Below are 23,038 nucleotides of genomic sequence, written 5' to 3'. Positions count from 1 at the left end.
AACATGCAAATATTATATAACACAGAATTTAAATGGAGATCACCTATATTTGATCTCAAGTCCAAACCTGTCATTACTCTAACATATAAATATTATAAATGACGTGATTGGGGCTCGAGCAAACTGGCAAATGAAAATATTGAGAGAGAAAAAATCAGGACTCAGCGAGTTGAACCCGGTCGCTGGATTGGACCGGTAATCCAGCGACCGGGTTCAATCCCGCTGAGTCCTGATTTTTTCTCTCAATATTTTCATTTGCTAGTTTGCTCGAGCCCTAATCTCGCCGTTTAATTTATATTTTCTCGGGCTTGCATCGTTTATTTCCGATCCTCGCATATATTAATTTGTGTTTCGCATTGTCTTACGCCCTGCCAGGGTGAAGCATATAGGCCGCCTCCTTCTTCATTATTTAATATAAATACATAGAATTAACATGGAGATCACCTATATTTGAAATATGATTTCATAGAGTACATGATATTAATATTTCATTTTATAACAGTTAGTAATTTATTGGGTTTAAATATATCTGTGTACTATACTTGAAAGCGTCGATCTAATGGCACCGGCCTTTTGAGTTCTTCTCTAATGCTCCACCAGAATAGGTACTGCACATACCCATTTGCTGGCCATCTAAAGCACTGAACTCTACAGAATAATTGTCTTAGCAACAGAGTTAATCTCCTTTGAGGAAGCTCTTCCAGGAGGATAAAGATCAGGACATTAGGATTTTTTTCCAGAACCCGGCGATGTGACATGTTTAGTTCAAAGTGACACCAGTTGTCATCAACAAAATGAGGCGAGAGTATTGCTATAACTTTGCGACTTCTCTGCATGTGAAGTGACAATTCATTGAAGATGAGTCTGCCTGCGCGTATGTCTCTGGTCTTAAGACAAAGCCTGAATGGCTCTTCACCTTCCTCATCTTGTCCATGGTATATCACATAAGCATCGTATCGAGGGACACCATCCTCATCTTCATCATCACCAAGAACATCATCATCATTATTGATCACATAGTTCTGATATGGTCTTCTGTTGAACAGAAGGAAGCGTATATATTGAATATGCCAGCGATACCGCACTATTAGTAACGTTGCAACAATTACAACCAGGAAACTTGCCATGCCTATGGAAATGTACATCCACAGTTTAGATTTGCAGTCCAAATCTATCTCGGTTATACCCAATCCTTGCTTGGAATCTGGTGAATAGCAACAGTAATTGTTGTCATCATGAAAGTAATCGAGAAGTTCAACTACTTTGTCTCTTAACAACCAATCCTTTAATGGCACAGTATTGCAATCACACGCCAGTGGATTATTCGTTAAATCCAAACTTTGAAGCTCAGGGTTACTTGATTTAGATAGAAATTACTCTGGAACATATGTTATTTTGTTACCACTCAAAAACAATGTGCGCATATTATGCATATTGTGTAGATTGCTGAGTGATCTAAGTTGATTGTCTCTTAAATCCAGTTGTCTTAAATTGCATAGTAAAATTGCTTCTTCTTTGTCAATTACAGAGATATAATTAGAACTCAATCCAAGAATTTGTAGATTGTGTGATTTAATCATCTTCAGCACTGTTTTTATTTTGCTTTCATGTGGAAACATAATATTAATGTTAGCCATATGGAGTGTTTGTAAATCAGGTGCATATATCTCATTAGTTAATCCTACCTCTTGACCAAAATTAGTTTGATCGAGACGTAGGTCCACAAGGTTTGAACATGTGCCATTGCCAAAATCAATGGAATAATATGAGGCATCCAAAGTTTTCAGATTGGGTATATTTTGACACATATCTGCTATTTTGATATATATGAAATGATACTTGATTGTACGTCCCCTTTATTAATCAGTAATGTGTTCAAATATGGGTTACATGGAGAGGAGCGATATGGCAAAGAACCTAATAATCTGTTACCATATAAATATAACTTTTCAAGTGACCGAATCAGACAGAGCTGATCATGTTGGATATCGCCTTCTATCTTATTATCAACCAGGCTCAGAACCTTGAGAGAATTAGATGTGTTAAATATGTTTAGTGCACCTGATGCAAATACATTCAAATATTAATAGTCTACATATAATTCTTGTAAGTTTTCTAAGCCATCAAAAGTCTTTGCTGAGAACTTCTTGATTGGTTGAGGATAGTTAAAATACCCAGATATCTGTAGCACATGAAGACTTGGAAACCACTTAAAAGGAGAACCTTCAATCCAAAATGTTATGGCACGTATTTGAAGCACAGTTAAAGTTTTATTCCATTTGGCCAAGGATTCAAATGTTGTTGAGTTTAAGCTGACAGTAAAAAACGTTAGATCCAGATATAACTTTTGAAGTGGTGAATTCAGTGAGTTTAAATCCTGTGTGACTTTGTTGACATCTATGTCTAACCTAGTTAGGTTTTTGACGTAATGTAGGTACTTATAAAGAGGGTATAGTTCATTGGAGAAACCAGTAATGGATTTCAATGGAATATCTGTAAAACATTCATCAGCTATGTTTATGTTTTGTCTCTCTGATCCAAATTGTAATGTCTGCAGTGAGACAAGTGGGCACAAATTGATATTGGTACAGCCATCATGGCCAGTAATTGTCAAGTCCAAGAACTCCAATTTAATAAGTCCAGTGAAGAGGTCTTTTGTGTCATTACAATTGGATGACATCAAGGGTATTATCAATGTAAGCCTCTGCAGAGATGAGAGGTTACTAAAAGGGGTCTTGGTCACATTATTCAAGCTTTCAAATTTAATGTTGAGGACCTCCAACTTTGTCAATGTTCGAAGTGTTGAAGAAGTGAAACTGGTGATGGGATTTTCATCAAGATCAAGATTATGTAAAGAAGCAAGGTCTTGAAATGGAGTACTGGTCAGTTTTTGCAAATGATTGAATAACAAGTCAAGCACTACAAGTTGGTGTAGCCCTTTGAAGCTATTGCCGTAGAGATAAGAGATATTATTCCGAGACAAATCCAGCTCAAGCAAGTTGTTCAGTCCGTTGAATGCTTCGTCAGGAATAACATTAAGCTGGTTTGTATCTAAATAAAGTCGTGTTAGAGAAGCATTGCTTGGTAATAGTGGTATGCACACTAGGTTCCTGTAGCCACAATCCAGCTTTGTATGGTTGTAGACTTTACAAGCAATACTTCCTGATGGATAGCATGGTGACTGATGAGTGGTTGCTGAAATCAGTACTAGTCTATGGCACAATAAGAGTATGCAGATGTATTGTAGTATAATCACGGCCATGTTGAAGATGTTAACCGATGGAGAAATGTAGAGAGTACTAAAATTCATAACATGTTTTGCACATTTTATAGAAGTGCTGAACGTCACAAGTTTGCAATCCCAAGTTGCAGTATCGACATGTGAGCAAATTATATGAAGAATGTTTGTACTCTCAACTTATAATATTGACATGTGAGCAAATAATAAAGCATCTACTTTCTGTGATGGTTTGCATTTTCCATTGATTTACCAGTTACTCTTATTTGATTTCTTCTTACATGTAGGCTATTATATAGAGAAACACTTTACCAGCCCATATATGGTGTTATTACTCTAGCTATGCAAAGATGTAGAACCAGGGGTCAATTTCACCCTGGAAGAAAGAGATAAGATTTTATTTTACTAACAATACAAACATTGCAAAAAGAAAGTTTATACAAGTAAGCAAATGGTAATTCAGGATTAGAAAGTTCAAAACAAGGTGCTTTCCTTTCCATTGTTACAAGAACAAATATTTGAAAATGTATTTAAAGACAGCAAATGAAAAAAAAAATGAACAAGAATTTTCAGGCTTTTGCCTGAATTCAGGCAGTTTTGTTGTCCAAATTTATACATTTTTTTTCCATCCTGTTTCGGGCCTATTAAGGCCAATTCCACATGTATTTTCAGGCAGTTTCGAAAAAATGCCTGCAAATGCATGAATAGTATGGACTTTGCACACAGCATTACCAGCTCACAGCAAACAAAGCAAAGACAAGCAACGACAAGCAACAATGATTGAGGCAATGGGATCAAATGAACAAAGACAAAACTACATCTACATATTTAAATGAACCTGTTGTAAATAATTTAGCTGTTATAATAATTATCACTGTCATTGTAAAAATATAAATACTCATAAGAGTTATAACGACCTTGAAACCGGGTGGAAATCTTAACCTTTGGGTACATTTTGATAAATGCCTTGTCAACGACAGCACTGTTGAGTACCACATGAAGTGGGCCAAAATAAAATTGTTGTGTTGCCTTTCACTACCCACTGATTATGACAATGTGAGATTTACTTTACACAAGAATACTAAACTGAATTTGTGAAATATTTGAAGTAAAAACATTATGCTTATTTGATGACGGTGGTATGTATATTGCATGTTGGCCACCCAGTGAGCTTAAAGTGAATCCTTTGATTTCATGTTGAACTTGTTTAATTTTGTTGTTGGAAATATTCAAACCATAATGATGCTTCAAGCTTTCAAAGTTTTAAATGTATAAACAATTTTTAAGGTTATGTTCATTATAATGAGTAAATAATTAACAAATGTCTTACTTTGTTCTTACAGAAATGAAGAAATAGTTATGCCTGCTGAGCAGACAGGTTTGGTGCGAGAGAACTACTTATGGCGAGTACTTCTAAAACGTTGCAATTCATCCGAGGGCGCTTTCATACATGCTCCATGTGGTACTCTGGATAAGGACCTGTTTCTGCTATGCTGGGGTCCAACAGTTGCAGCTTTATCATTTGTGTTTGATAAAAGCATGGATGAAACCATCACACAGAAAGTTATATCTGGATTTAGGTAAGCTATTAGCTGTGGTCTGGGTGTATCCTTGGTGTAAGATATTCATGAGTTGGGCTAGTGTAACGACTCCATTGTGGAATTAAGCAGCTTATGGAATAAAGCGGTGTAATCCTTCAATAGACTATTTCTGTGTTAGGCTAATTCCGTGCAGTTTTACACAAAGGATAAACGGTACTCTGGTACTTTTCTTGAACGCTCACAATTAGAAGTTGCACCTGATGAAATTTGCACAGACATCATTGACATGTATGTGAAACTGAAAATTTTGATTTTGTTTGAAACATACTGAATCTTGAGAATGCTGAAAAGTCGTTGAAGGTGGGAAAGTTGATGCAGCTCCGATAAAAAACAATAAAGCAGGGAAGCTGTTGTTCCTGATTATATTAGGACATCAATACAATGAAAACTTGTGATCTAAGAGACTGTAAATTCAAGTTGACCGAGCTACAACGGTTATAGTGTGTATTAAGGGACTGATCCACACTTTGCACTGAAAATTGTATTTAGTGTGAGATTATTAACATACACATTAACTTTTTTTTTTTTTTTTTTTTTTTGATATATAGAAAATGTGCAATGATCTCTGCCCATTATGGACTGGGAGATGTGTTTGATAATTTGGTCATCTCTCTCTGTAAATTCACCACCTTATTGAGTTCTTCAGAGGTAAGTACATAATTATAATTATATTTAGCATCTAAGTTCTGACTTTTCGGAGAAAAACATTAATCCTTAATTACTGTTAATTACAACAAAATTTTGCATGTTGGTTAATCAACAGTAAAATTGGTATTATGACCATCGAATTTGATCTATATAGTGTGTCTTGTCTTGAGTTGATAGAGTAATGCCATGTTGGATTTGCCAGTGGCAGATTCGAATCAATGCGTTCATGCAGGCGTTTACGCAGTTGCGTCACCAGCGTAAGGACAAATTGCACTTCTGCCACGGCAAAATCCAACATGGCATTACTCTCAATTAGACAACTGTAATAGCAGTGGGGTGTGGGAATGATTGATGGTGTTGTAAAGTGCTCATTGTTACTTGTCAGTTGTTGGTAAAAGACAAATAAAGCTAAAAATGTGTTGGGTTTGTTCCAGGAAGCATTGATGGTCAAGGTACCCATAGAGTTATACAGAATAAAGAATGAAAAGAATTATTCCATTGAAAAATGCTAAAAAGATGAAGTATATATGCTCAATTTCTAGTAAATCATGATTATTTCTTTCTTCATTTCAGGCTCCAGAAAATCTCCCTGTAGTATTTGGTTCAAACTCCAAAGCCCAACTAGCCGCTAAAACAGTATTTGGCTTAGCCCATCGTCATGGTGATATCCTCGGGGAAGGTTGGAAGAACCTGTTGGATTGTATGTTGCAGCTGTACCGCGCTAAATTGTTACCGAGTGAAATGGTAGAAGTACAGGACTTTGTGGATCCCAGTGGAAGAGTGTCCCTTGTGAGAGAAGAAATGCCACTGGTCAAGTAAGTAGAGATGTAGGATTTTATGTTTAAATTTACCTTGGGAATAACTATGTAACTCCACATCCAAACACTAACACTAAACCTTATACCCTAACCCCTACACTTATCCCAACCCTAGCCCTAAACTCTAAACCTAACCCTAAAAACAGGGTAGGGAGGATATTCTATAATTATGTTGTACCTTTTGATATTGGTGGTTTACAAGTTGGTAATGAACATGGGAGAAAGGGTCAGCATTATTTTTTTTTCTCAAATTTCTGTTTTTCCTTACCTTCATGGAAAGTGCATTAGTTAAAATTGTATGAATGTGTCATGTGAAAATTAACAAGCAGAATAAGGAGGTGGTGCATTGGGCTATTCCAGTTGAAATGCATACACCCCCTAATGCCCCTATGGAAGACATGACCTTAATCTTATACACAGGGAGTATGAATTTCAAATGGGGTTACCTGAAAAGGTGATTCCATTTGAAATCTATACCCCCTATGTGAGAGATTAGGCTCTTCCATAGTGGTTGTATGGATTTCAACTGTAATAGATCATTAGTAATAAATACATATATTGCTTTGAGCTGAATTCATTGATTTATGAGTAACATACTGTCATTGTTTTAATGTTTATTTATTGCAGATCTGATTCATCTTTGCTGGTTTCCTTCTATTCTTACTTCACCACGGAGACATCCACACAGAAAGGTCCTACAATAGAGGACCAAGAAGCAATGCAGGAGGCAAGAAGCTGTATAGAGGTGAGGAATCAATGCTGTTATGTATATTGGGTTGAATGTTACTCAGTTGACTAACACATCATTGTCTTCGTCCTTTTTCCCTATCAGTATCACTCTGTCTACTTATTCCTCTGTCTCTTGTTCTGACTCCATATCTTTCTCTTCCTCTTTATCTCCATCTCTGGCTCTTTCTTCCTGTCTATGTCTCTCCCTTTTTGTCTTATCTCTATTCTCTCTCTCATTTCTTTTTGGCTCTTCTTCTATTCTCACTCTCCTTCGCACAGGACTTTGATACTTTTGCCAAGTTTACTTCTTTGATAAAGTTTCTTCGTCGTATATAAGGTGAAATTATTCAGCTTTTATTACTGCACGCATCAATAAAGTCCCAACTCATGCTTGCATAAATCAGTTTCAGTAACATCAAGGGTAAAAATAAGAGCGCTTGAACCAGGGGCCACTTTGGCAGAAAAGGTAACCCCTGGTTCACCAAGATTTGGAGGAACCAGGGGCCATTTCCAATTACCAAGGGGCCAATAAAAATAAAGATGTGCTGGATGATAAGCAGTAGTTGCTTTGAATTTGATATTTTTGGTTCACTACGCTGGGGCCAGTTTTGTGAGAAAAGTGTCCCCTGGTCAACTAAAATTGAGATGGAACCAGGGGACATTTCAGAGTTTCTGGGGGCCAAACAGCTCCCGTCTCCCACTTAATTTCACCCTTGAGTAACATGCGTAAATTCACATAAGTGTGCTCTAGTCAACACATTATGCAACGCACAACTAGCGTAAGCACTGCGCCTAACAGTGTGCACGCCATTGTATATCAATACACAGTGTTATGAGTCTTATTTTTCCCACACTATATAAGCCACCAAACTTTATATGGAAGCTACTATGGTCACTACTAGAAAGAGAATGCTCTGATGTGTATTTAATATGTGATTTGTTACAGGATTGCCACCCAGAACACTTGATAACAGAGAGTAAATTCTTACGACTTGAATCACTACAAGAGCTGATGAAGGCGCTGACCTTTGCCAGCCAGGGACCTCAGCAAGCAGAGTCACTTGGAACACCATTTGAAGAGGAAGCAGCTGTTTTCAACTTTGAACTTTTGCTTCGAGTTGTATTAGAAAATAGGTAAATGAGCAATCATTCATGATCTGTATTAAAATATGTGTAATCTTACACTCGGGCAGGCTTAAGCTGAAACAACTTTATAGCACAGTTTAGGCTTCTTGTTTCTCACTATAGATGTTGTCAGCTCAAATCTGGGATTATTATAGGCCATTTTGGCTGCAGCACTGTAACATGGCCATAAATCAATAGTTTATGGTTCTAATTTTGTTAGAGTGTTTGTATCGGGTATTGGTACTCTGTCAGGAATTTTAGGTCACAAAGAAAAAATAAAACGAGCCATTATACCAAGCTTGCAACTGAACAGAGCTTTTGTTATTCTTCATAATCTTTTCTGTACTTAAGAAAAAATAAAACGAGCCATTATACCAAACTTGCAACTGAACAGACTTGGTGTTAATTCTTAACTAAACATAACCTTTCCATACTTTAATATCCACAGGGATCGAGTTGGTTCTGTATGGCAAGGTATACGTGACCACCTGTACAGTCTTATTGTTGCACCTGAAGATCCTAGCTTATTAGTAGAGAGAGCTGTGGTAGGAATACTGAGACTAGCTATCCGATTACTTCGTAGGGAAGATGTTGCCATACAGGTAGGTCACAGTAGGATTATAACATGGAAACAGGTTATTCCAGTTGAAATCTATATACCCCCTATGTAAGATATGACCTTCATCTCCTACACAGGGAGTGTAGATTTCAAATGGAGTATCCCATTCAGGTAACCCCATTTCAAATTCACACTCCCTGTGTGGGTAAGTTAGGTCATGTCTTCCATAGGGGGTGTATGGATTTCAACTGATCTAGCCCAATATTCCACCCTTTATCAGTTATTTCTCATTTTGTGTGTGGATATAACAGACCTACTGTATTAATACAAAAGTGATGTCATGGTTGCATGTGATGATTCCATTTGCCTAATTTAATTATATCATTAAGCATCAGCACCTGTTTCGCTAAACTTGCAAAATTACATCCCATGAACCTGACGTAACCATGTTCATTTCATGAGCGAAGCAAGATGGGTGTGGCAGGAAGTATGAATTGATTGCTGGAATATAGTAGTTATTGATCACTAAGTATGTTGCATATGAATAGGGCTTCACATCTTAACATTTGCAGTGTTACACTAAGTACAATGGCAGTTTTCATTACTCGTATTCATATACACATGGTATAGTATTGAAGTGGTCACGCTACAGGGAATCCCACTTCCAAGATGAAGGATGCAGAAAAACTGCTCCAAAGCTAAATTTGCCATTTGACAGCATTCATTTCTTTTTGGGTAGTGTAAGTATAATTTCCCGAAATGTAACCGATTTTCTGTTTAACACTTGCTTTCAGGTATTATCATCTTTACGCATGCTGTTATTTATGAAGAAACCAGTTGCACAGAAAGTTTGTCGTCAGGTGGCATTTGGTTTGCATGAACTCCTTCGTACCAATGCCGCCAACATTCACTCCACACAAGATTGGTACACCCTATTCATGCTATTGGAATGCGTAGGAGCAGGTGCTATCACACCAGCTGCTGCTGCTGCTGTTGTTGAGGAAGGTTTCCAACAGGAGAATGGTTATGCTGAAACTGGAACAGAATCAGGTATGTTTAAAAAGGAATGTTCTTGCCTCCCTCACACACATCCCAGCATGCATGTACAAGTGTGCACATAAATGCAAACATGCACACACGCACAGACTACACAAACATGCATATATGCAGACACATATACAAGTACTTACATAGTGAATAGTCTTTGAAATCAAGAAAAGTTTAACTGCCTAATTTGCTTCAGTTAGACATACTGCATATAGCGGGCAAATCATTTGTGGCAGCTAAAATGAGACATGATCAAGAGGAATGAGTCATATGTTGGCAATTTTCAATAAGAAGTTTTTTACATCATTTTCTGGCAGTTTACGAATGCTACAGTTTGATGCAGACCCCATCAAATTCGGACATGTGGTTACCAAGTTTATCAATGGCTGAAATCAATCTAAATCAAAAGAATTTGAACACTGTTTTTGCCAATATCTCAAAAACAATATTAGCGACATCTGACTCATTCCCTTGATCATGTCACAAACCTTCAGGAAAGGGACTTTGTAAAGTGCGCATGAAATACAGTCTTCATTGATGACCAAACTAAAAACATTCCTGAGATTTTGGACAATGAGGGAAAATTGGAATTCTGAGAGTTGACCTAACAGATGGCTATTATGAATTTTGACACAGTCACAATTGCTTTTGATGGTTGTTATTATTTATTAATTCTTTATGTTTACTTTTTCAGGTGCACAATCAGATAGTGAAATATCAATGAGTAGTGAGGGTACCGGAAGGTTATCAGAGCAAGGGTACATTTCAGATAGTGAGCTTGACAGGCTTCATAAGCAACAGAGATCTGGCAGTGAATCGGATGTATCGGCTACTTCTGTCAACAGCACTGGCTGGCTCATGGTAAGTCTTGTATGGCTGGGTCTTTGGAGTAGGGAAGATGCCCCAACAAAAAAACTTACGAAAAATTCTTTCACACAACCATAAATGGGAATATTATATATTCAGGCATGAAAATTTCAAGTCAAAACATTGGAACCTAACTTTTGTGATGTCAAAATTCATGCAATTTTATTTATTATCAACCCAATTTCAGGTGTTCTTGTCCAATTTCATGTGCTTTTCCAGCTTTTTGAAAACAATTTCCAGACTCTTTCATGAATGTGTATTCTCATGCCTGATTATTCCAATCCCTGTTCATCCAAGATGGCCGCCATGGCATGTGCGACCATCTTGGATATGCAGTAAAGGTGAATTTAAACACTACTTGAGGAATGAGGAACAATATAATCATTTGAAATGTTATGAAGTAATTGTAGTAAGATGTTTTCACTCACTGGCATATCCAAGATGGCCGCCATGGGCTTATGAAATGCACTGTGCCGTGACCAAGGACTGGAATATCTCTGTTGGTGCATTTATGCGCACTACGCAGTGAGCAAAGGAAGTGTTGAAAAACGTAAACTAGCCTTGAATCAAGTCTTGTTTTGTTAAGTGTGACAATTCATTCTTATTTGTATTTTTTTCAGGTCAAGAACAAGCCTGGAAATAAGACTCATGAGCCTCATAATCAGTATGAGATAGCCCTGAGCCATACGTTGAATCACCACGACACCAAGGCCTTGATGAAATCTTGCGAGTCACTGGCATTTCTCGTCAGGGATGCGGCTCATGTGACGCCGGCAAACTTTGAATCGTGTGTACATGCTATTAGGACATTTGTAGAAGCTACAGTGAATGGAGGTAAGACATCACATGCATGACACTACACTCTTTGTCAGAGTTCTTTCACAATTGTTTGCCATTATAAGCAAGGGTCCATTTTGAATCACATCATGAAATATTGGCATCTCATTCACTGAACAAGCCATGTTGCGTGACCTAGTTCTTAACCTTTTACATGCGGAATGTTGAATGCAGACGACATGTTTCAAGTGTACATTTGCAAGATACCTCTTGATATTTTGAGAAAATATCTCAAAACTTGGAATTTTTATGTTAAGGCTTATGGCTTGCACAGCATTAACAGATTATAATTAGAAGGTGAAAGATAACACTTTTTGATACTCTTTATCACCATGGCTTTGCAAAACAAGAGGGGATTATATCAGGTCTCAGTCCTTCAGCATTTAGAATGGTGTAACATAGCTTTATCTTAATTTGAGTGTATTTGAATTGCTACACGGTATGATCTTTTCCCTGGTAAAAGCTACCAGTCATAATTGTTATTGTGCATATTGGTATGTCATGATATGCTGTCCGACCTGGATTTCCATGACCCCGGGGTATGATACTAGAATTTGCATTTCTTATTTTGTCTGTTTTGTATGTGCTTTGAGATGCATTTTTATTACATTTATGCGCTACAGTTTTGCCTTTATGTAGGTTAATTTATATCACAAAGTATATTGAACTCTACGATCTACATCTTCATCCTTTGATTCCACTTATTGTGTGTTTCTGTTCAGGTAAAATTCGTCAAGACAGGAAAAACAGGCGTGAGGCTCAGCTACACAGGGAGCAGCAACACAGGCACCGTGGATCCAGGAAACGAGACAAGAAGCTTACCAATTCCAAATCGGTACCAGACAAAATGCAATTGATGGGTGGAGAAGGGGACGAGGAGGAAGCAAGTGAAGGGGGACCACCAGGAGGATATCATTCATTGTCAATACAGGTAGGAAACACCTGCTTGCAATGCAAGCCAGTTCGGCATCGCAAGTGTGAACAAATCATACAGAAAATAGACATAATATTTTACCAGGTTAGCCGTTGCAAGTAATAAAGGAGACAATTAGAAAAATGATCCCATCTGGGAATCGAACCTAGGACTTAAGGTTTACGAGACCTGTGCCTAAACCATTTAATTCCTATCAACTGTGCAAATGTTTTTTCAAATCATACAGATATGCACAGCTTACCTACGAGCTACAAATCCTGCTAAAATAAGATTTACTTAATGGTCAGCTACAAGATAAATATTCTTAAATGTTAATCTTAAAAGGCTAACAAGATAAAAAAATTGTAAATGTTAATTTTAAAAGTACATTTTGACAATATTGTTATTGTCTTTGAGGCAGTCGTCAAAAGAAACATAAGAGAGAGCCAAGTATGTCAGTCAGTGCCATACAGCAAATAATGACTACATATACATATATTCCATTGTGTCTCTTTCCAGCTATTAGACCTAATGCATACATTGCATACAAGGGCAGCATCAATCTTTAGCTCATGGGCAGAGGAAGAGGTCAGGGATGGTCATCCTTCTACTATAGATGCTGGAGCCAGTGCTCTGTGGCTCAAATGCTGGTGTCCACTCTTGCAAGGTAATTCTAAGACTTTGTGCTCGGACCTAAAATCTTTGTCATATCATGACATAAAAAGACAGAAATGTATAATCTTTTCCTGTAAACTTTTGAGAGAGCATATTTTAAGTGTACATCGAATATTTACTGTGTTGAAACGCACTTGTCTCTGATTGGCTGCTGAGGCGATCTGCTGTTGCCGAGTGAAAATTTATGAATGATCTTTGCGCATGGTTAGCTCCGACTTTGCAACAATCATGGTAGTACGCTCTTGTCAAAGGTTAACAGTAATTTGGTGGTATAATTTGTCATATTTTAGAATTCTTCACCATACACTAAAAGTTTGTAATAAGAGTATGTAACATTAGAAACCATATGATCTTTGTGGGTCTTAAAAATTCAAATATCTGATTGATCTTAGAAGACCCTTGCCCAGGTTGCCAGTCTTTGCTGGGACAGACCTGTACTCGCAGACTACTACAGACCATGTATCAACAGTCAAAGTCCCTGTGCATTGTATGCTGTGAATTCTTGCATATTCATGAGGGCTGATTGTTTGATTGTGCCGTGCCTAACAATCATGCCAGCGTTGCGTGACTTTGCGCAGTAAAAATATGCAATAAGAGCGTAGCAGTTTTTCCTGTTGCAATTCATGGAACAATCGGCCTTCATTATTGCAGTCTGTTATCTTTTTCGTACATGCTTGCACAAGACCAGACCTGATGTCCATTTTGATTTCTATATGTTGGCTAGTATAGACTAGACCAGAGTATTTAAGCCCCTTGAGGAGAAAACCATTAGTACCATATCTGCAAAATTGAACTGGAAAAAAAAACCTCAATTGGTGTCCACTCCTGAACATAACTTAATTGGTATCAGCAATGATTTTTATTGTGCACATTAAATTTAGATTTATTTAACACAAGCATTACATATTTTTGTTTCCAGGCATAGCCAGACTGTGTTGTGACATACGCAGACAGGTACGCATGCAGGCCCTGACCTACCTCCAGCGAGCGTTACTAGTCCATGATTTACAGACATTGAGTGCCATAGAATGGGAGTCATGCTTTAATAAGGTCCTGTTCCCTCTCCTGTCTAAGCTTCTAGAGAACGTCAACCTGCAGGATCCCGTAGGAATGGAGGAGACGAGGATGAGAGCTGCTACACTACTTAGCAAGGTAAGAATCAGACAAGTGTTGAAGATTAAATACTTGAGACACGTCACAAGAGCAGTTGTAAATTTAAAGACTACATCTAATAACTTAATAAGAGATTAACAGTACCTGCAGAGGTGGTGTAGTCTGAAGCCTAAAATTATGAGCATTGTGGTGATTTTTTGCATGTCTTTGCTGTATATTTCTTAAAATGCATATTACTACAGTGGAAATTTTAATTAAATGAACACAGCGATGTACGCCAGCGTATGCGACTGTGCATGAATAACACGGAAGTGAATCCAACCATGCCAACGCACTTGTGATTGGTTAGTATTGTATCTAAGGTCGTGTGTTAGTGTTGTAATTTGAAATATGCGATATACGATCGCGGTTGTATTGTGAACAGATGTTGAAAACTGTGTTCATTCAATTGAAATTCTTAGTCTAGTTCATTTGTTTGTATACACTGATGAGACCAAACTCAGACAGATTGTTCAAGCCAGGCTTTAAAATAATTGTAGTTGTATACATTGCTGATATGGAAGGAAAAGTGCAAATTGAGAAATTAAGAAAGAATAGAACACCACTCCCAACAAATCAAGAAAATGTACATCTTGGCTTATTTGTTGTTTCAAGAGAACAGATATTTGGTAACTGACGTAAAGGCTTGTGAGAGAATCAAGACACATTTAATCATACACACAGCTGATATGGATGCATTTGATGAACAAGTGAATATGAATCCCCGCAAGGACAAGTTCCTTAGACAAGCACCAAATTCAAGGCCACATTCCTAGCAGGAAAGATCTTATCCCACAAACCAAATGAATACATCTGACTATTTTGATTTTGTCCCTTTACAGGTTTTCTTACAGCATTTGACACCCTTACTATCACTGTCAACATTCACTGCATTATGGCTGACTATACTGGACTTCATGGATAAGTACATGCATGCTGATAAGAGTGATCTATTGGTAAGACATACTTCTATTACATTCAAGAATTTCAGTACGCCACGTAACTGCTGAATCCATTTTACAGGCAAATACATTCTGTAATATATAAAATATTTCATATATATCATATAATGTTCATTTAATATAATTTTCAAAATAACACATAGGAATAGACCAAAATACAATACATTTACAATTTTGGAGTATCGTACAATATCGCATTTGACTTTACCTAAGATTTACCATAGTTTTATTAATTTGTGTTTTAGTTTGAGGCTATCCCAGAATCCCTCAAGAACATGCTCCTGGTGATGGACACGGCAGGTGTGTTTCAGACTGATGTCTCTGATGGTGGCAAGCCGGCACAGTTATGGCTGATTACGTGGGAACGGATTGATTGCTTCCTACCTGGACTCAAGGATGAAGTGTTTAAACCAAGAGAACCAGGTAAACAATAAATATCAATATCGATTGACCATTTTGGTATTTCCCAGAATCCAAATTTCATAATTTCCCATCATTTTTGGTGGATTTTTAGAATATTTGCTAATTAGTAACTAAATGAGCTAGATGCCATGTTTTCATGTCATGATAGATAAATTTTAATTATTTATGCCCTGGCCTAAGGAATTGTGTGCAAGTCCAATAGGTGTCACAATCTCATAGACAAGATTTCACCTTTCAGTTTGTCTGAAACGAAAATGATATAAAGGGTATTTCCCTGATTTATTAACCATTTAATCATTTTACAGATTCTTTTGGTCTGCGACAGATACAAGTACAAGGCAGAACACTCATCAGGTGGTCATCTTATTGCTATTAACACCTGTCCTTTTTATTATTTTAATTTCAGTGAAGAGAAAAGTTGTACCTGAAACAGGCGATGCACCTAAACAAGATTCCATACCAAGAGATGGTGCCTCCCCACAGCCAACACCAAAGACTGATGAACAACCCTCAGAAGGGGCTGAACCTACAGCTAAGCCAGAAACTGGCAAAGGTAATTATGACTGTATGTTGCACAGTGTGTGAGAAGAGTGCATGAAAGTTGGTATGGGTTGCTTTTAGCTTCCTCTCTCGCTCTCTCTCTCTGATCTCTTTTGCTTGTTTTCTTTGTGTGTTGGTGGGTGTGTATGTAGGCCTATATGCTTATGTTGGTTAGGATTTTGAGTTTCTAGTGTGCCCGCTCTCTTTTCATTATCTCACTTATATAAGTGAGTACTCACTAGAAGGCCTTTGCATGTGTGCGATTACACAGTTATTTGATTTTGTATATATTTGGTCCAATCAAGCAGAAGAGGTCCAAGTTTGAACATTTCAGACACATACCGTAAAACCCCGTCTACAAGCATATAAAGTGCTTCTGTTGAAAGCTAAATTATTCCAGGCGCCATTATGGATATTGAGCAAATAAATTACAGATCCAAGCATATAAGAACAAGTATTATTGTAAGACCAATCTATTGTATTGGTATATATACGCCTGGTTAGTTAAAGTTAAGCTTTCATCAAAAACCCTATATATGCTTGTAGACGAGGTTTTACAGTATTTTGCACCAGAATGAAATTTTTTTGCTAATGCTACAGTTTGATCCTCCAATTGCCCATGTGACCTATGATATCTGTGTTATACTAGAAGATGGTAATAGTAAAACAATGCAGATTTGAATTTGAAATCAGCTTATAAAGCAACTCTACTTCAGCTGCACCCTTCCCCTATTTAGTTTGATCAGATCGTAAATTGAAACACATGTAATAAGTGCTGTAATTAAAACCAAGAAAGAACTTAACTCCATACCTTGTATACTTGCATTTATACTATTGTGTAGGTATCATTTGATTAAGCTTATGCCATGAATATTAACACCAAGTATAATGCTTCCCTCTTACATTTCTCTTTAGACTCTCCACGTTCAAGCAAACCCAACTCAAGACCCGGCACACCACAGAATGAACCAGTCCCTTCAGCTGCAGCAGCACCTAAAGGACCATCAGAAGAGAAGAAACCTGAGGTCCCTCCACTCTACACTCCTGACAAAGAAACAGTCAATATAGGACAGTCTAACATAATCCTTCAACCTCCGCTTCCTAACCTACCTACTCTGACAGCAGCAAGGGCAGACGTTCAGCATGGCTCCGTGCCGTTCCTGCTCAACCCCGCCATCATGGGCACTCCGGTTCCAATCTTAGCTTTGTCGAAAGAAAGTACGTCTGGGCCGTCATGACAAGGAAGGAGCAAGTAGTAGTTTTATTTTTGTTCATGGAAGCAGGCACATTGTTATACACATGGGCACTATTGGCCGAATTATTGGCCTCTAAGAACCATTTTGCCTCTAAGAACCATTTTGATTGGTTGAAAAGAGGGCTCAATAAATTATTGGCCTCTAAGAACCATTTTGATTGGTTGAAAAGAGGGCTACATTATTGGCCTCTAGCAACCATTTTGATTGGTTGAAAAGAGGGCTTGATAATGTATTGAGCCAATCTGATTTAAGAGACATACAAACCAAATTTTGATGACACCAAGAGTTGGGTTTCCCATGCCACATTGATGATGATGATGAATTCTGTAATAAATTGATCATGTTCCTTGGGCATGAAAAACCTCCTATGTGTCATTGGCCTCTGAACATGTTTAAAGTAAAACCCCTTATGTAACTGGTTAGCAGTTTTGTTTTAAGCATGTTCAGGGCCACAAACACATAGGTTTTTCCTGCCCAACAATAGCCTGTCATTCAAAATAGTTCAAAATATATTTTGAGGCATTTTAATAAATGGTTCAGGAATGTGTTTCTGACACTATATCTAATTCTTTAAATTTGATACCTGCTTTCATGAAAAAACAAACTTTTAACCACCATGCACACTGATTTGCGGACTGACAAGGGCAGTAGTTGTGTTTTGTTTTAGGATTTAAGTTGACCTTGAATTGTCCAAATAAGGTCATTCATTGTGTGAGTAATTAGATTACTATTGAGTAATAATAATGAAATGTATTAAAAATGATGCAATTTTATGACTTGTGTGTCTACAATGCATATTCTAACTAAAATTAGACGCACACAAAAATGATTATTGATTCTGTTAGTATATGAATGTTAACAATCGTTAATAATGTAAGATTGCATAAACTATTTATTATAATAGTCTATTTTATGTATGTATTATTCAAATAATTCAGAAGTCGCACAAGATCCATCTATTTTTGCAAGTTGTTTAGCAATCTTGTGCATACATGTAATTGAGTGCATTTGTTGTGTGGAGCATAAGTAGAAGTATTTATGGATGATAAGATCCCTGTATGTATGGATGGTAGGGTCCCAGTGATATTATGTTTGTTCTCAATGTGAGTATGTAAGAAGCTTGTCCGTAGGGTTTACACTTGGTCTTGCCACAATCCTCTCGTATTTGAAAGACATGAATATGCAAATTTGAATGGTATGAATGTTCAAATAGTGCCCTGACTAGCTGATTGGATAAACCAACAAATAATTGCATCTCATTGGTTAAACAAGAAAGTGACTAGTATTTTAAAGCAAGAATTTGGACCGGTCTGAAAGGATTGTGGCAGGACCTTTAGTAGGAGAACATCTAACCACTTATATTATGTTGTTAAGTTGTGTGAAAGTAGTCCTGTGAAACACCACTTTAAATAGACTTTAGCAGACTTTGATTGAAGCTGTTTGACAACATTTGACTAAATTGCAACACAACATATAAAGAGGGGGGGGGGTCAAAATTGTGATATATTTGTGACCTGCTCCTAAAAAAAGAGGATAAAGTCGTAAGTTGGGAGTTTCAAGTCGTTCCAATTGTTGAGTTGCTGTTCATTGTAATTGGATGCCTGTATTGTCAGTGGTATGTCTTGTGAATGGGGACAGAACAGAATAAGAGCACAGCGTATTATGTCCCCCATTCACAAAGGACATACCACTGACTATACAGGTGTCCCTAAACAAAGAACAGCAACTCAACAATTTGAAGGTCTTTTACGCTCATTTCGTGGGAAACGGTCACATATTTCATGATGGTTATCATTGTTGTTGCACCATGTAATCTCCTTTCGAAGTAACATTGCACTGCAAGTGCAGTTACAGAGTGTAACTTGAATAGCATATAGTGCAACCTTTGTTATCCAGCCATGATGGGACTAAACATCTGTATATATGCCTGATACTATGTGCTACAATCTAAACAGCAAGCACTGATTAAGAGGTAATGCCAAATAGATAACGGAGTGATTCCCGAATAGGGTGCAACTCTACTAGTCTTATTACAAGACTGCCCTACCTAAACCCTAACCCTAAACGCCGTAAACGAGGTCTGGACTCAAGTCTAGCAAGTTGTACCCTATTCGGTTATTGTAAACAGATAACACATGTTGTCATGATGTTATCTGAAAAATGTTGTTCAGGCAGATGTAGTTATCCATATAAAAGAGTGTGACATAGTACAGGTTGTCTATACATGTAACAAATACAGCTGAAAACATGTAGAATTGAAAGACCATCCTACATTGGTTCTAATTTAATTTCTTTCAATACCAATGGTGTTGAATTTGCTAGCGTATATCATTACCCTTTGTGTGTGTAATGTTTGAATACTTAAATTAGAAGTACCAAGAAAAAGTTGTCATTTTACCATATTGGTATTTACTATTACAGTAAACGAAATATATTAAGTGCTAATATTTAATTTCATTCCAGTGATAAATAAATGAATTGTGTTTTTTTAGAATACACTTTCAACTTTCCATGCTAATCAGCCTTTCCATATACATGTAGTATGTAGTTAGACTTGTAAATGAATTGGGGATAGTAATAAAATGCCCTTTAGAGACCTTGATTGTATAGAGATTCTTATGGACCTCAGTATTTCAATACATTTTGACACACATACAGGGTGTCCCAGGAAAGCGAGCCCATCATTTCTGATTTCTTTTAAAAAAAAATTATTTGGCATAAAGCCAAAAAATAAAAATAACTATTTGCTTGTTCTCACACACTCTGTTTTAACAATGGGATTGGTTGGCAGATTTTGTTTTTTAATGGTCATAGAAAAAACAAGTATAGGGCTAATTACCTTTAAATAATAAAAAAAGTGACAGGGTGTGAATTGGGACATTTCTGAACTGTATCACTTCATTCATATTTCACTTTTATTGAAGTATTATACAACTTTATTCCATAAGCTGCTTGATTCCTTTATTTTAAATATATAAATCACACTATAGTTTTCAGCAGAGAACTTCAGCGGTCTGCCAATTTGGCGCAGTTTATGGCATAAACATGAAGTTGGGTTCTGATTGGCTAATTGAATCACGTCATCATCATATCAGCACCTCGTTCGCCCAACAATCTGCATAGCATCGTGTGATGCAGGTGTGATCTAGTTCTTTTTTCGCGATCATTCGGCAAGTGCGAAAGGTCTTTGCAAAATAGTGCAGTTAGTTTAGGTCAAATAATTTATTACTCGTACATACTGTATTGTACCAAGTACCGATATCAAAAAACAGTTTCATGTAGTAACATTATAAATGTCTCATCAACTCAGGAATAACATGTAAGCTAGATCTGTCGTTGAGGTGCAACTCATCAGATTTTATTAAAGGATACTGAAGACAGGGCCAGATTTACCTTTTGGGGGGCTCTGGGCCAGGCCAAAATTTCTGATTTTACTGGACGTTTGCACTGTGGGCACGAAACAATTTCAATTCCGGACAATTTTAGCCCAAAATGAAGGTAAATTTTGCTATGTAAAGGGCCAGTGCGCGTGAAGCACACAAAATTTTGCAATTTTACCACATTTTGCTTCAAAACATGGTGTTTTTGGACTAAAAAGAAACATGCACTGAGCAATTTTGGAGGCCCTGGGCCCATCTGGCCCAATGGTAAATCCGGCCCTGACTGAAGATAGGTAAACAAAAATACCCACATGTTGTGAGTGACTTTTCACAAACAACAAGAAAGAAAAAAACAAGAAACACCAAACAAAAAAACTTAGGAAATCTGTTAGCAGTATTCTTAGTCAGACCTTGTTGGATACCGTAAAAATTTGATCATAAGCACATATGCTTATTATCGAATTCGTACTGTATTTCACTTGATTACAACAGGCTAGGCACCAGAACCAAATTTTTTCTATCTTGGGATTAATCAACTATAATATCAAATTATTAATCAGAATTAATGCTAAATTTGTATTGGTCATATCAGTATAGGCAAAGGTTCATATGTAATCACAGCAATAATCAATTGATTTCATAAATAATAAGGAACGATCAAGCATCAGTGGATGATCAAAAGATCGAACTAATTTGTTTCTATTGCCTTAGGCTGTTGTTGGTTTAGGGCAGGATGAAGGGAGACGCATTCGTCCACGCCCAAATTTGAGATTTCATGATACTTATATACACCAAGATGTATTCATTTATTTGAAAATGGTAACATGGAACTTTTAAATTCCCCCCATATTTTCTTGATTTAAAAATCACTAGTTCATTCGTTTGTACTCTAAAAAGTCAAATCAGTTGCATGTAAAATTTCCTTACCTTCACTATGAGATTATGAGATCATAGTAGTCTGATCTGGTGTTTGCACTTAGCTTTACACATGACAATGCTTATAGTCAATTGCAAGGGATTGTTGCAAGTGACTGTTAATTGGAGTGATTATAGTGGTTTTTGATTTATTCCCTTTTCATAGTGAAACGGGCCTACCGTATTTCGTCAAATAAACGCCCCCCGGGGGGCGTTACATTTTCCCAAGGGGGGGGGGGCGTTTATTCAAGGTCAATTTTAGAACGATAATTCCCGTTAAAATGACGAACTATGAACTAGAAACACTGACTTCTGGTTCACTTCGGGTTTCCAATCCTGATTTTCGTCAATTATTGACGCTATTATCAACCATGTGGGCAACTTGGTAAGCTTACTACACAAGATAACATGGAAATATCGGCATTTTTGAAACATCTTGGTTGAAAAAAGTGGTGGGGGGCGTTTATTTGAGGGGGGGGCGACTATTTGACGAATGTATTTTTACATGTGTGGGCAGAAGTGATAGCCCAAGTTATTTTACTTCGAAAATTAACCTTTTAAATGACCACTAAGTATCTATAATCGTGTACCATATTCATCCGATTTCTTTCATCCTATGTTAGCGAACAAATCTCTTAATAATTTAATATTTATCTAATAATGACTAACAAAATATTCATATGACTACAAAGAGCTAATTTTACTAGCCTTTGTCTAATTTAGCCAAAAATAGGAATTTTCTTCGATAGTAATATTAACCACATTATGTAGATTTGTTATTATTATAAATATACTATAAAAAAAATTGATTATTGTATATTTCTGTCTTATGGAAAAGGACAATATTAAAATTGTTAAGAATATAATTTTATCAACATCATGAAGATGTTATAGATGAAGTGATAATTATAGGTTTTACTTGCCAAATGAGATATGGTTAAGAGTAGTACTTGTAAATAAAATGAAATGTGCATTATTTATGAAGAAATTCAGTCTGTGTTTATTAGTTTGTGAACAAAAGTGTAATTGTGTGTTATTTCTGTAAAAAAGGGATATGCGGGTTTTGTCGTTTGAGGAGAGCTAGAGTAATTGCTCCCCCATCACTCCCCTCAAATAAAGCTGACAATAATAACCACATATGTGACTGGACGCGGCGAATCAGCCGTAAAGTCGGTCCCGGTCAATTTTGTTTTATTTCGTGTTTAGAAAATATATACCATAAGCTTTAAAATGGTATATCATTTGACTTCAAACGATATCCAAAAGCGGGGTTATGATTTGTTGAACTCTGTTCCTTCGACAAAATTGTATTTTTTATCGGTTCTACATGTGTCTCTTTTTCTACATTTCTGG

General features: G+C 36.9%; 1 protein-coding gene across 4 annotated transcripts in view; it reads left to right on the top strand.

Annotated features, from left to right (window-relative positions):
* Positions 1 to 21,843, top strand: part of LOC140171601 (Golgi-specific brefeldin A-resistance guanine nucleotide exchange factor 1-like) — a 69,262-nt gene extending 47,419 nt beyond the window's left edge. For all 4 annotated transcript variants that reach the window (XM_072194883.1, XM_072194884.1, XM_072194881.1 and 1 more), the window contains 16 exons: positions 4,582 to 4,818; positions 5,388 to 5,487; positions 6,061 to 6,302; positions 6,933 to 7,050; positions 7,981 to 8,168; positions 8,608 to 8,761; positions 9,513 to 9,768; positions 10,460 to 10,626; positions 11,253 to 11,466; positions 12,192 to 12,400; positions 12,902 to 13,049; positions 13,977 to 14,209; positions 15,052 to 15,165; positions 15,417 to 15,594; positions 16,001 to 16,147; positions 17,050 to 21,843. In XM_072194883.1, coding sequence (XP_072050984.1) covers positions 4,582 to 4,818; positions 5,388 to 5,487; positions 6,061 to 6,302; positions 6,933 to 7,050; positions 7,981 to 8,168; positions 8,608 to 8,761; positions 9,513 to 9,768; positions 10,460 to 10,626; positions 11,253 to 11,466; positions 12,192 to 12,400; positions 12,902 to 13,049; positions 13,977 to 14,209; positions 15,052 to 15,165; positions 15,417 to 15,594; positions 16,001 to 16,147; positions 17,050 to 17,372 — 3,028 coding nt within the window. In that variant the 3' untranslated portion in view covers positions 17,373 to 21,843. The remainder of the gene's footprint in view (positions 1 to 4,581; positions 4,819 to 5,387; positions 5,488 to 6,060; positions 6,303 to 6,932; positions 7,051 to 7,980; positions 8,169 to 8,607; positions 8,762 to 9,512; positions 9,769 to 10,459; positions 10,627 to 11,252; positions 11,467 to 12,191; positions 12,401 to 12,901; positions 13,050 to 13,976; positions 14,210 to 15,051; positions 15,166 to 15,416; positions 15,595 to 16,000; positions 16,148 to 17,049) is intronic.
* The last annotated feature ends 1,195 nt before the right edge of the window (positions 21,844 to 23,038 follow it).

This window comes from Amphiura filiformis, chromosome 15, assembly GCF_039555335.1.
Source record: "Amphiura filiformis chromosome 15, Afil_fr2py, whole genome shotgun sequence".
NCBI lineage: Eukaryota > Metazoa > Echinodermata > Ophiuroidea > Amphilepidida > Amphiuridae > Amphiura > Amphiura filiformis.
Note: the sequence above shows the minus strand (reverse complement) of the source record. Positions and strands in the feature narration are given on the sequence as shown.